Below are 12,064 nucleotides of genomic sequence, written 5' to 3'. Positions count from 1 at the left end.
AACTAAGGTTTTCAGAAAATCTGACCAGCTCTTTGTATTCTATGCTGCAGCTTCACAAGGGAAGGCTATATCAAAACAGACCATTTACAAATGGATAGGACATTGCATTAGTTTTTGCTATACCCATCATGGAAAACCAGTTCCTGCTACCATAAGGCCCCACTCTACCAGGGCAGCAGCTACATCTACAGCCTTCCTCAGGGGGGTGCCAACCAAGGATATTTTGGAAGCTGCAACTTGGAGTTCAGTACACACCTTCACCAAACACTACCACTTACCACTTTACTCTAAGACTAGAGCTGGCTTCGCCACTGCAGTTCTGCTGGGACTTCTATCCTCCTCTAACCCTCTTTTGACTCCTCCTCCCATCCTTAGCTTTGGGATTCTACCCAAGTGTGATGACTGCAGCGGGGTAACACGATGAACATAATACAGTTTTGTACCTACCATAAATGTAGATGTTCAAGTGTACACCCTGCTGCAGTCCAGGTTAGCCTCCCTCCATCCCCTCTGACTAACTAAATCTTTACAATACCTTTCTGATGTATTTGCTTATAGCTGGAGGGATGTTGTGTTTGTGCTAAATTTATTATATTAGTACTGATTACTGACAACCTTTTTGGGGCACCTGACATCTGGGGCAAGAAAAACTGAAGAAAATGATGTCTGATGCATCATATATTCCCCTGGCACACTGATGTCGGGGAAGAAGCGACAGCAACCGACGCCGGACCAAGACTTTGGAATTTAGGCCGACTGCGGGACCGCCTGACGACAAGATACAACCCGTGTGTGATGACTGCAGCAGGGTGTACACTCGAACATCTACATTTATGGTAGGTACAAAACTGTACTTTCTTACAGGTCAAAGCAATGGGGTGCCTCTACCTCCAAATCTGGAGGAAACAAAGCACAACCCTACAGTAAGCAGTCTCAATGACCAACGTCTACCATCACCAAGCACTTATCCTTTGGCGGCCCCCTTATGGGGAAAATTAGCACATCATGCTCAAAATTGGCAGTTAATTACCCAGGTCAAGTGGATATTAAACATAGTATTCCAGGGGTACATGTTTAATTTCCATACCTTGCCAATTCCAAACGGTTGGCCAGATCTGCCACAAAATCAATGGGCAGAGGCTCAGAAACAAGTTACGTCCCTTATGGATATGGGGGCTATTCAGCCAGTACCAGAACAGGAAAAAGGACAAGGTTTTTATTCAAGACTGTTCCTGGTACCCAGAAAAGGCTATGCCTGGCGTTCAATACTGGATTTATCGATTTTGAACACATTCTTGGACATCCCAAAATTCAAAATGCTGACTTTACAACAGCTTCTGCGCATGCTGGGCAAGAACGCTTGGTTAGTGACTCTAGACTTAATAGGCATACCTGCATATCCCAATAAGGGAATCGTGCAGAAAGATACCTCCGCCTCAAGGCAGGTTTTATGCATTACCAATTCTCTGCACTGCCCTTTGGCTTATCTACTGCGCCCAGGGTCTTTACAAAGTGCCTGGCACCAGTAATTGCATTTTGCAGACAAAGAAGCATACAAATCTATCCGTACTTGGACGACTGTCTCATTCAAGCAGAAAACAAGGACATTCTCTTCCAGCATCTGACGTTTGTAAAAAGGCTTCTAACATGCCTAGGGTACACAAACGAAAATAAATCACAACTGGTACCCTCTCAAAAAATTGCATTCCTGGGTGCAAGCTTGAGTACAACTGCCCAGATGGCTTACCTCACGCCAGACAAAGGCAACTGACTATTTACTTCAAACAGATGGCAACAAAAACCCAGTTATTTGCAAGACGAATTCTGCAGGCTTTGGGGTTCATGGCATCCTGCATTCTACTAATTCCATATGCAAGACTGCATATGAGGAAACTACAGTGGTACCTAAAAAGTTTATGGAGTCAGCATTGTCACAGTCTGAAAAAAATGATTCCTCCCATCCCCTGCCTACAACAGGAGTTTCTTTGGTGGGCAGAGACATGTCACCAGAACATGAGACGGTCTTTCACTCTACCCCCTGCCACCCAAACCCTAACTACAGATGCATCAGACTATGCTTAGGGGGCCCTCCTGGCGGGGAGATGCATTCAGGGCATATGGATCCCAAAACAAATGCATCTGCATATCAACCAGAAAGAGATGTTAGCTGTTCAGAATGCCCTGACAGCCTTCAAGGACTTAACTTCATCCAGGACAACTACTGATAGACGGACAACACCACAGTTATGTGGTACATAAACAAGCAGGGGGGTACACATTCCTACCCCCTTTGCACACTAGCCATGGCATTGTGGGATACAGCCTTGACTTACCAAGTACATCTTCAAGCTCAGTTCCTGCCAGGAAAACAAAATACTCTGGCAGACGACCTAAGCAGAAATTTTATGGACCCTCACGAGTGGAAACTCTATCCACAAGTCTTCAGCATGATAACAGATAAATGGGGGTGTCCAGACATAGATCTATTTGCCTCTTCCCAAAGTTATCAACTGGACAAATTCTGCACAAGGACTTATCACAGACAAGCATGGAAAGTGGGTGCCCTATCCTTCAGTTGGAAGAACCTATTAGTCTACGCCTTTCCTCCTCTGCCTCTTCTCCCCAAGGTCTTACTAAAGGTCAGACAGGAAAAAACAAAAATGATCCTAATTGCCTCGTACTGGCCTCGCCAGCACTGGTTCCCAATTCTAAGGAATATGTCTCAACTCCCTCCTTGGTACTTGCCTCAAGTAACTCATTTACTGTCTCAGCAGAGCAATCAAATTCTGCACAATCTGCTCCAAACACTGAAAATGGCAGCGTGGCTGATCATGTAATTATTCAAACTCCTCCTCTCAGTAAATATGTGATGGATGTCATTTTGGAAGCCAGAAGGCCTAGTACTAGAAAATCTTATGCTGATAAATGGAAGAGATTCTGTGCTCAGAACCAAGCACAAGGAATGGACACAGCAAAGCCAAATATTCCTCAGATTTTACAATACTTGACTGAGATGCTCGACAAGGCCCTGTCTTTTTCATCAATAAAAATCCATGCTTCTGCCATCTCGACTCATTACAACACAGAGCCTCCCATCTTTTCTCATCCTCTTCTAAAGCAGTATCTTAGAGGGGCCAAAGATTTAAGGCCTCCCAGAAGATCAACTCTTGCATGTGACCTCAATTTTGTGCTGGAAAAGCTCTTTCAGCCTCCTTCTGAACCAGCAGCTACTGCGGATGTAAAGTTTTTATCTTGGAAAACAGCTTTCCTTTTGGCAATCCCTTCAGCAAAAAGGGTTTCAGAACTACAGGCCCTCATGGCTGTGGAGCCTTTTGTTACATTTTACCTGGACAGGGTGTCCCTCAGGACAAATCCTTCCTTTATGCCTAAGGTGGTATCCAGTGTGGCTCTTAACCAAACTATTCACCTGCCAACTTTTTACCCAAATCCGCAGAACAAGGTGGAGTGGATTCTGCATTCCTTGGACGTACACAGACAACTAAGATACTACTTAAACATGACCAAATCTCTAAGAAATTCTGAGCAACTACTGGTGGCATTTGCTGCAGGATCAGAGGGGAAGGCTATTTCACAGCAGACTATTTCAAAGTGGATAGCCACTTAATTCGTTTCTGCTGCAAGTATCATGGTAAACCGGTGCCCAAGGGAATCGGGTCACATTACACCAGGTCTGCATCTACCTCAGCAGCTTTTCTCAGAGGAGTTCCAACCAAAGACATTCTAGAAGCTGCTACTTGGAGCTCTGTTCATACATTTACAAAACATTATCATTTGCGCCTCTTCTCTAAGTCCAGGGCAGGCTTTTCCACTGCAGTTCTGCAGGGCCTTATAGCCGCTCCTAATGCTGTTTAGTTCCAGCCTCCCATCCATAGCTTTGGGATTCTACCCAAATGTAATGGCTGAAACAGTGAAACACTAAGAACATAGTACAGTTGTGTACACTTACCATAAATGTAGATGTTAGTGTGTTCACTGTTGCAGTCCGGGTTACCCACCATCCCCCTTTTTTCTAGAGCTTCTCTTTCCTTCACTATATTCTAAAGCATTTGTGGTGTAATTGGTTTTAGATGAAGGTAAAGTTTGTTGTTACAATTGCATTTACATATTGCAGTTTATTTATATATTTTTATAAATATATATATATTTGCTCCCCATTTGGGGGGCACCTGACATCTGGGGCAAGAAAACCTAAGAAGATGGCATCAGCTGCATGTTTTATACCCCCTGATGACCTGATGTTATGGAAGAGGAGACAGCAACTGACGCAGGACCCAAGACTTTGATATTCAGGCCTACTGAGGGCACCCTGCCAGCAGATTACCCAAATGTAATGACTGCAACAGTGAATACACTTGAACATCTACATTTATGGTAAGTGTACACAACTGTACTTTCCTTGCCTCAGAAAAGATTTTCTTTGGTGGGCAACAGCATGCTCCCACAACAAGGGACTACCTTTCTCACTACACCCTGCTGCGCCCCGACCATCACCACAGATGCATCAGGCTGTGCTTGGGGTGCACACCTGGATGACAGGTGCATACAGGGCCAATGGAACCCGCAGCAAATCCCTCTGCACATCATCCAAAAAGAGATGATGGTTGTCCAGCATGCCTTGATAGCTTTCAAGCCCCTTCTCACCCCAGTTCTTCTGCTGATCAAAGCGGACAACACCACTGTAATGTGGTATATCAGCAAGCAGGGAAGGGAATCTCTCCTTCTCACTATGCAGGCTGGCCATGACCCTTTGGCACACAGCCTCTGCCATGCAGCTGCACCTGTTAGCACAATTCCTACCAGGTTCTCTTAACTCTCTGGCAGACCACTTAAGCAGAAATCTTCTGTACCCACACGAGTGACAGCTCAATACAAGAACCTTCACCCTAATAACTCAGATGTGGGGCACCCTAAAGGTCGACGTTTTTGCCTCCTGCACCAACCATCAGCTCAGCAAATTCTGCACCAGGGAGAATCACTGCATGGCTTGGGAAGTGGATGCCCTGTCCCTTCCTTGGGTCAGTCTATCAGTCTATGCCTTTCCTCCACTACCTCTCCTCCTCAGGGTACTGCTCAAAATAAAGGAGGAAAAACCAGGGACAATTCTTATAGCTCCAAACTGTCCTCGACAGCACTGGGTACCCCCTGCTGTGCAGCCTGTCCCCACTGCCACCATGGCATCTTCCTCAGATTCCAAACCTCCTGACACAGAGGGAAGGGGAATTTATGCATCCCTAATTGCAGACACTCAATTTGGCAGCTTGGTTTATTCCCTAGTCCCAGATCAATCTGCCAACCTCAGTAAGCAGGTTCCAGATGTTATACATGAGGCCAGATGTCCTAGCACTAGAAAGTCTTATGCTGACAAATGGTAAAGGTTGTGCACCTGGATCCAGGCTGAGGGAGCCAATACGGCACAGCCCTCCATCTCTCTCATCCTGGATTACTTAGCTCACCTACTTACACAGTGGCCTCTCTCTCTTCTCTATATAAATTCATACCTCTGCTATCTCTGCTCATTTCCCCACTGAGCATCCCCTTTTCTCACATCCTTTGATCAAACAGTTTCTAAGAGGGACTAGCAAATTGAGGCCACCCAGTAGAGCACCAACTCCAGCTTGGGACCTTAACTTTGTGTTGGAAAAGATCACCCTCCCCCCTTTCGAACCAGCTTTTTCCTGCATAGCTAAAATTTCTCCCCTAGAAGACCGCTTTTCTTTTGGCCATCACTTCAGCCAGGAGAGTCTCTGAGCTGCAAGTGCTCATGGCTGTGGTACCCTTCTTCGTCTTCCATGCTGACAGGGTATCCCTCAGAACTAACCCATCCTTCATGCCCAAGGTTGTGTCCAGTGTGGCTCTCAACCAATCCATTCATTTGCCCACCTTTTTCCCTAATCCCCATAACAAGGGGGAAAGGATCCTGCGCACTCTAAATGTGCACAGACAGCTCAGATTCTGTCTAGACAGGACCAAATCCTTCATAAAATCTGATCAGTTGCTGGTTAGCTTTGGGCAGAAGGCCAAGCCATCTCCAAACAAACCATTTCCAAATGGATAGGACACTGCATCCATTTCTGCTACAACCAACATGGAAAGCCTCCCCTCAAGGGGGTCAGGACTCACTCCCAACAGAGCCGCTTCCACCTCTGCAGCTTTTCACAGAGGAGTCCCCACCAGGGGACATCCTGGAGGCTGCTATCTGAACATCTGTTCACACTTTTACCAAACATTACCACCTGCTTGTCTTCTCCAAATCCAGGGCATGGTTTGCTTGTGCAGTCTTGGAGGGCATCCTAGCCAGCCCCTAGTTTCTTTGACTTCCTCCACCCATTTCCTCGGCTTCAGAAATCAACCCAAATGTGATGACTGCAACAGTGAAATATGAAGAACCTAGTACAGTTGTGTACACTTACCAGTAGATGTTAGAGTGTATTCACTTTTGCAGTCCTGGTTTCCCTCCCTCCATCCCCCATTCTTCTCCTTCCTTACAAGGGACATATTGGTATTTACTTTCTGCTGGTGGGGGTTCTTCCACCAGAACCTGGCTCTTACTTGGGTGCTCCTGACAGGTTAGGGCAAGAAAAACTAATGTAATGGCGTCGGCTGCCTTACTTTATACAACTGGCGACCTGACATCAGTCTTAAAGCGACGGCAACTAATGCAGAAATACTAAGCCTCTGGTATTCGGGCCTGCCGAGGGCTACCCTGGCATGAATAACCCAAATGTGATGACTGCAACAGTGAATACACTCCAACATCTACATTTATGTAAGTGTATACAACTGTACTTTCCCCATTCTTCTGTCTCTTGCCAAGGGCAGTCACCACAAGTTGCCTCAAAAGGTGGACCTGTTCACACTACAGAAGGGATCTCTGATTCATCCACATAGGTGCATAGGTTTGTACTAGGCTATCTGCCCTAGGGCCTATACAAGCCCTATCCATAACAATTCCCTGGCTATTTCTTCCCACACTAGTTACTTCCCTGGACCCCTGTCTAGCAGGGCGACTGAAGTAATCCCCGGGGTGAATTTCCTTTCTCCCATCCAATCAAGGTTCCTTTTGAAGAGGGCCAAAGAGGCGCTCTGCTTGACATGTATGGGCAATCTATTCCAGAGTCTGAGGAGTCTGAGTCAGGAACTTATCCCTCCAGCATGTTTTATTATGATGACAAGGTTTAGATCCCTGGAGCGTGTGGCTCTGAGGGATTGGGATTTCTTAGCATGTCCAATAGCTGTGGGTTTGACATGGCCTTGTATGTTAAGTAGAGATCACGTTTGAGTAGACGATATGCGACAGAGTATAGCTGGAGTATTTTAAGGCGGTCAGCGTATGGCATCTGCTTTAGGCCTGTGATTCTTTTAATGAGGTATTTTTGTGGCCTTTTTAGTTGCAGATGTTTTGAGAGGTATGTACCAAACAGGGCATTGTATTCTATAATGGGTCTAATGAGGTAGGAGTACAGTGGGACAATGACCTCCTTTTTTCTGGATGAAAAGCCCTTTGAGATGAGGTGTGCCACAAAGAAGGATTTCCTGACTGTTGTGGCGATGTGGTTATCGAAGGTGAGGCCACTGTCCACCTGTGTCCCTAAGTCTCTTATCACACTTTCGGTGTTTAGTGTACTGCTACCTATGTGGTAATTCACGGGTGCATGTTTTTTCCCAAAGGGGATAACTATAAATTTCCTGGCATTGAGCTTGAGCCCATGGCTCTGGCACCAAGCATCGGTTTCTGTAAGACCCTTTTGTAGAGTATCCACATCATTTGGGGATTCAATAATGGCTCCCAATAATGGTTCCACACCTGTAATCACTCAAGCCTAACCCTGTAGGTGATAAACTACTGATCCCTTTCAGACACCAGCACTCTGAGGATTTGCTATCCATCCTGCAGGAGGCCAGGTAACCCACTACCAGGAGATCCTATGTTTCCAAATGGAAAAGGTTCTCCAGTTGGTGTCTTGAAAGCCAGCAAGACCCCTTACAAGCGGATGTACCTTTAGATGTTCATCGTGCATACAGCTGCAGTCATAACAGATGGGTTCTCCTGCCGTCAGGTGGGTCCTCGGTCGGCCGAATTCCAAAGTCTAGGTCTGGCGTCAGTTGTCGTCGCTTCTTCCCTGACGTCAGTGCGACAGGGGTATAAAAGAACCAGCCGATGCCATTTTCTTCAGTCTTTCTTGCCGCGCGGTGCCCGAAGCAGAAGCAGTTCGCAAGTGCCGGTCGGCCAGCTCCTGAAATTACGAAAATTTTGCAACCGAAGTCTTCTTGAAAGCTAAGTACCCTGTTGGGGAAACTTTTCTTGCCTCAGACCGATGTCAGGCAAAGTTAATAATTGTATTTCATGTGGGAAGCAAATACCGCATAAGGATTTCCATTCCCTCTGTATTCCTTGTTTAAGCCCAGACCACGACGTCTCGGTCTGTGGCTTTTGTGCTACATTCAACAAACGCACCATTAAGCGTCGGACGGAGTTCGCCCAGCATTATTTTGGCAAAACATTTAACTATATTATGTCGTCGGATACTCCGATTCCAGTTTTGTCTAAAAAGCGCAAAGATAAGGACTGACACACGAGGTCTGCGGCCTCTACCGACACCACACCAAAGCAGACTACACGTGGTCCGGTTCTTAGCGAGGCGCCTACGCAGCCCCTGACTACCGACGACACTTCATTGGCGGTGTCTCCTGTGCCCGAGGTCGCAGGCTCCTCGGCCCACACCCCGACTACAGATACCGAAGCCACTCTAGGCGGTGAATCTCAAAATGTGGACAAGTCTACCTCCTCTCAAGGTGTCTTCAGACCTTCCTCTTCTTTTTCCATCAAGGCTTTCACTAAGTTTAAAGCAGCCATGCATTCTAAGAGACAAGGTACACAGGGCCCATCTCCAGGCCCCATGCCTAAAAAACAGATGCTTAAAATGGCTGAGGATTTAATTACTCTTATCAGGGGTTCTCAAACAAAAGGCCCAGAGTGGAGGAAGAATCCCCCTCCTCTGATCAGGGCTCCATTATTTCAGAGCACTCTGATGATCAGGAACATTCTTACTCCCCTTTTGAAGACTCTGATGCAGAGGAGTCCATTCCCTCTGTATCCCCCCCAGAGGATTTCTCATTTGGGGAAACTTTGCATACCTTAAGGGAACACTTCCACTGGGAAGGCCAAGATTATTCAGATTCCAAGAAAAGGCTTAAGGAATTTCTCTTGCTACCTCAGCACAGGCCTCTGGCTATACCTCCGGTCTTGGACATACTAGATGATGTGTACTCGGAGGCCTGCCTTAACCCGGATTCTCTACCTCCAGCCCCAGTCAAGCCTGACAGGTACTACAGGGTTCCTGACTCACACCAATTTCTATACAAAAGCCATGCTGCTGACCCAGAAACCATCTCACAGGGCCCCAAGGGAATTAAGGCCTCCACTGCTAAAAATCCATTACCTTCCGAGAGAGATTCCAGATCCCTAGAAAGGTGGGGAAAAAAGGTATATACCTATGCTACCTTAACCATGAGGGCATTAAACTGTCAGTTCCATATGCTAAAGTACCAACAGTTTCTGTTATCACAATTGAAAAGTAAAATGTCACAACCTGAACAACCAGACTTGGAGTTGCAGGATTTGATGCATAGTGCAGAACAAGTGGGTAAACATACCTTACAATGTGGTTTTGATGCTCTAGAGGCCTCATGTAGAGCTGCTGTTACAGGATCAGTCGTATGTAGACATGCCTGGCTCAAGGAACAAACCTTGCCAGATCATGTCAAAGCTAAATTACTAGATGCCCCTCTACAACAGGATGTATTATTTGGTGCTAATGCTGAGGAGGTATTAAGGAAAATGGAGGAAAAGGCTAAATCAATGCAAACTGTGAAAGATTTTCTACAGGTACAACCCCCACATTTCAGTAGAAATTGGCCTTCCAAAAATTGGTCCTTTCCAGCCACGGACAGACCCCAAAGAGGTAGATACAGGCGCCCGAGGGGCAGAGGGCAATCCCAAGGATCGTTTAGAGGCAGACAATGGCAAGCTCCTACACAAAGAGGTGGCGAGGATAGCTCGCAACCATTCAGAAAGCAAGCCCAATGACTTTCCCCTTTGCATGCCAAGCAAGACTCAAATGGCAGCACCCTTAGGCGGAAAACTGGCATTATTTTCAAAAAATTGGCATATTGTCACAAAAGACAAATGGATCCTGGACATTATACACAGAGGCTACAGATTCCATTTTCACACCCTTCCAAAAATGAGAGGCATGCCAAACCCTGCCACACAATCACAGGGCAGAGGCACAAAGGCAAATTACAGATCTCATAGACATGAAAGCTATTCAAGAGGTACCTACGCACGAACAAGGTCAAGGTTTTTATTCCAGACTATTCCTGGTACCAAGGAAGGGAAAAGATTGGAGACCTATTTTGGACCTATCCATCCTAAACACATTTCTACTCGTACCAAAATTCAAGATGCTCACTCTACAGCAGCTTCTTCCCATGCTTAGCAAGGAGTCTTGACTGGTAACATTGGACCTCAAGGAGGCATACCTGCATGTCCCAGTCAGGCAAAATTGCAGAAGATACCTCAGATTTCTTGCAGGTTCAACCCATTATCAATTCTCTGCATTGCTCTTTGGCTTATCTACTGCGCCCAGAGTATTCACAAAATGCCTGGCATCAGTAATTGCCTACTGCAGACTTCAAGGGATACAAATATACCCCTATTTGGACGACTGCCTGATCCAAGCGGACAGCAAGCACATTCTTCTGAAACATCTGGCTTATGTAATAATGTTGTTGAATTATCTGGGATACACAGTCGACAAAAAGAAAAGAAGGCTAATACCCTTTCAGAAAATAATTTTCCTGAGTGCCAACTTGGACACAAACACCCAGATGGCCTACCTCACGCCAGAGAAGCAGGGGCAACTAACTCAATACTTCAGAGCACTAGCAAATTGCACCAGGCTGACTGCAAGGAAAATCCTGCAGGCTCTGGGATTCATGGCATCTTGCATCTTACTAATCCCATGTGCAAAGCTGCATATGAGGAAACTTCAATGGTACCTGAAAAACCTATGGTCTCAGCACATCCACAATTTGGAAACAATAGTACCACTAATTCAATGTCTTCAAAAGGAATTTCTGTGGTGGGCTCAAGCATGCCAAACAAACACAGGTCTCCCATTCAGCAAGCCTCAAGCAAATCAAGTCATCACAACAGACGCCTCTGACTACGCCTGGGGGGCGCACATGACAGATTGGTGCATTCAGGGCAAATGGTCCCAAAAAGAAAAGCACCTTCACATCAATCAAAAGGAAATGCTAGCAGTAATAAATGCTATTATAGCTTTCAAAGACCTTCTGCAACCAGGTCAACTATTGATAAGAACGAACAACACCACAGTAATGTGGTACATAAACAAACAGGGAGGAACACATTCATACCCCCTATGCAGACTGGCCATGTCACTTTGGAACATGGCCACGGACTTACAAATCGAACTACAAGCACAGTACTTGCCAGGCAAGGAAAACACGCTGGCAGACAACCTAAGCAGAAATATGACAGATCCACACGAATGGAAGTTGCATCCTCAAGTTTTTACAGAGATAATCCAAACATGGGGAAGGCCAGACATAGATCTCTCTGCCTCCCACAAAAATCACCAATTGACCAAATTCTGCTCAAGGATTTTCCATCCAAAGGCCTGGAGAGTGGACGCTCTCTCTTTCAGTTGGGCATCAATGACAGTTTATGCCTTCCCACCTCTTCCTCTGCTGCCCAAAGTTCTATTGAAAACCAGAGCAGACAGACCAAAGATGATTCTCATTGCTCCAGACTGGCCAAGACAACACTGGTACCCACTCCTGAGGAGCCTGATGCATTCCCCACCATGGACCCTGCCTCTAATGCCTCTTCTCCTGACTCAAAGCACAGCTTCAAAACTCTTCACAGTCAGCTAAAAACACTCAATCTAGCCGCATGGAAGATTCCTTAGCATCACAACAGACCCTACTCTCCAAGGAGGTGCAGGATGTCATTTTG

At 46.1% G+C, this 12,064-nt stretch overlaps 1 protein-coding gene across 1 annotated transcript in view; it reads left to right on the top strand.

Moving 5' to 3' along the window:
• AFF4 (AF4/FMR2 family member 4) overlaps positions 1-12,064 on the top strand; it is a 2,373,445-nt gene that overhangs the window by 567,344 nt on the left and 1,794,037 nt on the right. The window contains exon 6 of the mRNA XM_044069901.1: positions 780-809. Coding sequence (XP_043925836.1) covers positions 780-809 — 30 coding nt within the window. The remainder of the gene's footprint in view (positions 1-779; positions 810-12,064) is intronic.

Source organism: Protopterus annectens, chromosome 4.part0 (assembly GCF_019279795.1).
Source record: "Protopterus annectens isolate FY-2018-M chromosome 4.part0, PAN1.0, whole genome shotgun sequence".
Taxonomy (NCBI): domain Eukaryota; kingdom Metazoa; phylum Chordata; order Ceratodontiformes; family Protopteridae; genus Protopterus; species Protopterus annectens.
This window is presented reverse-complemented; position numbering and strand designations above follow the sequence as displayed.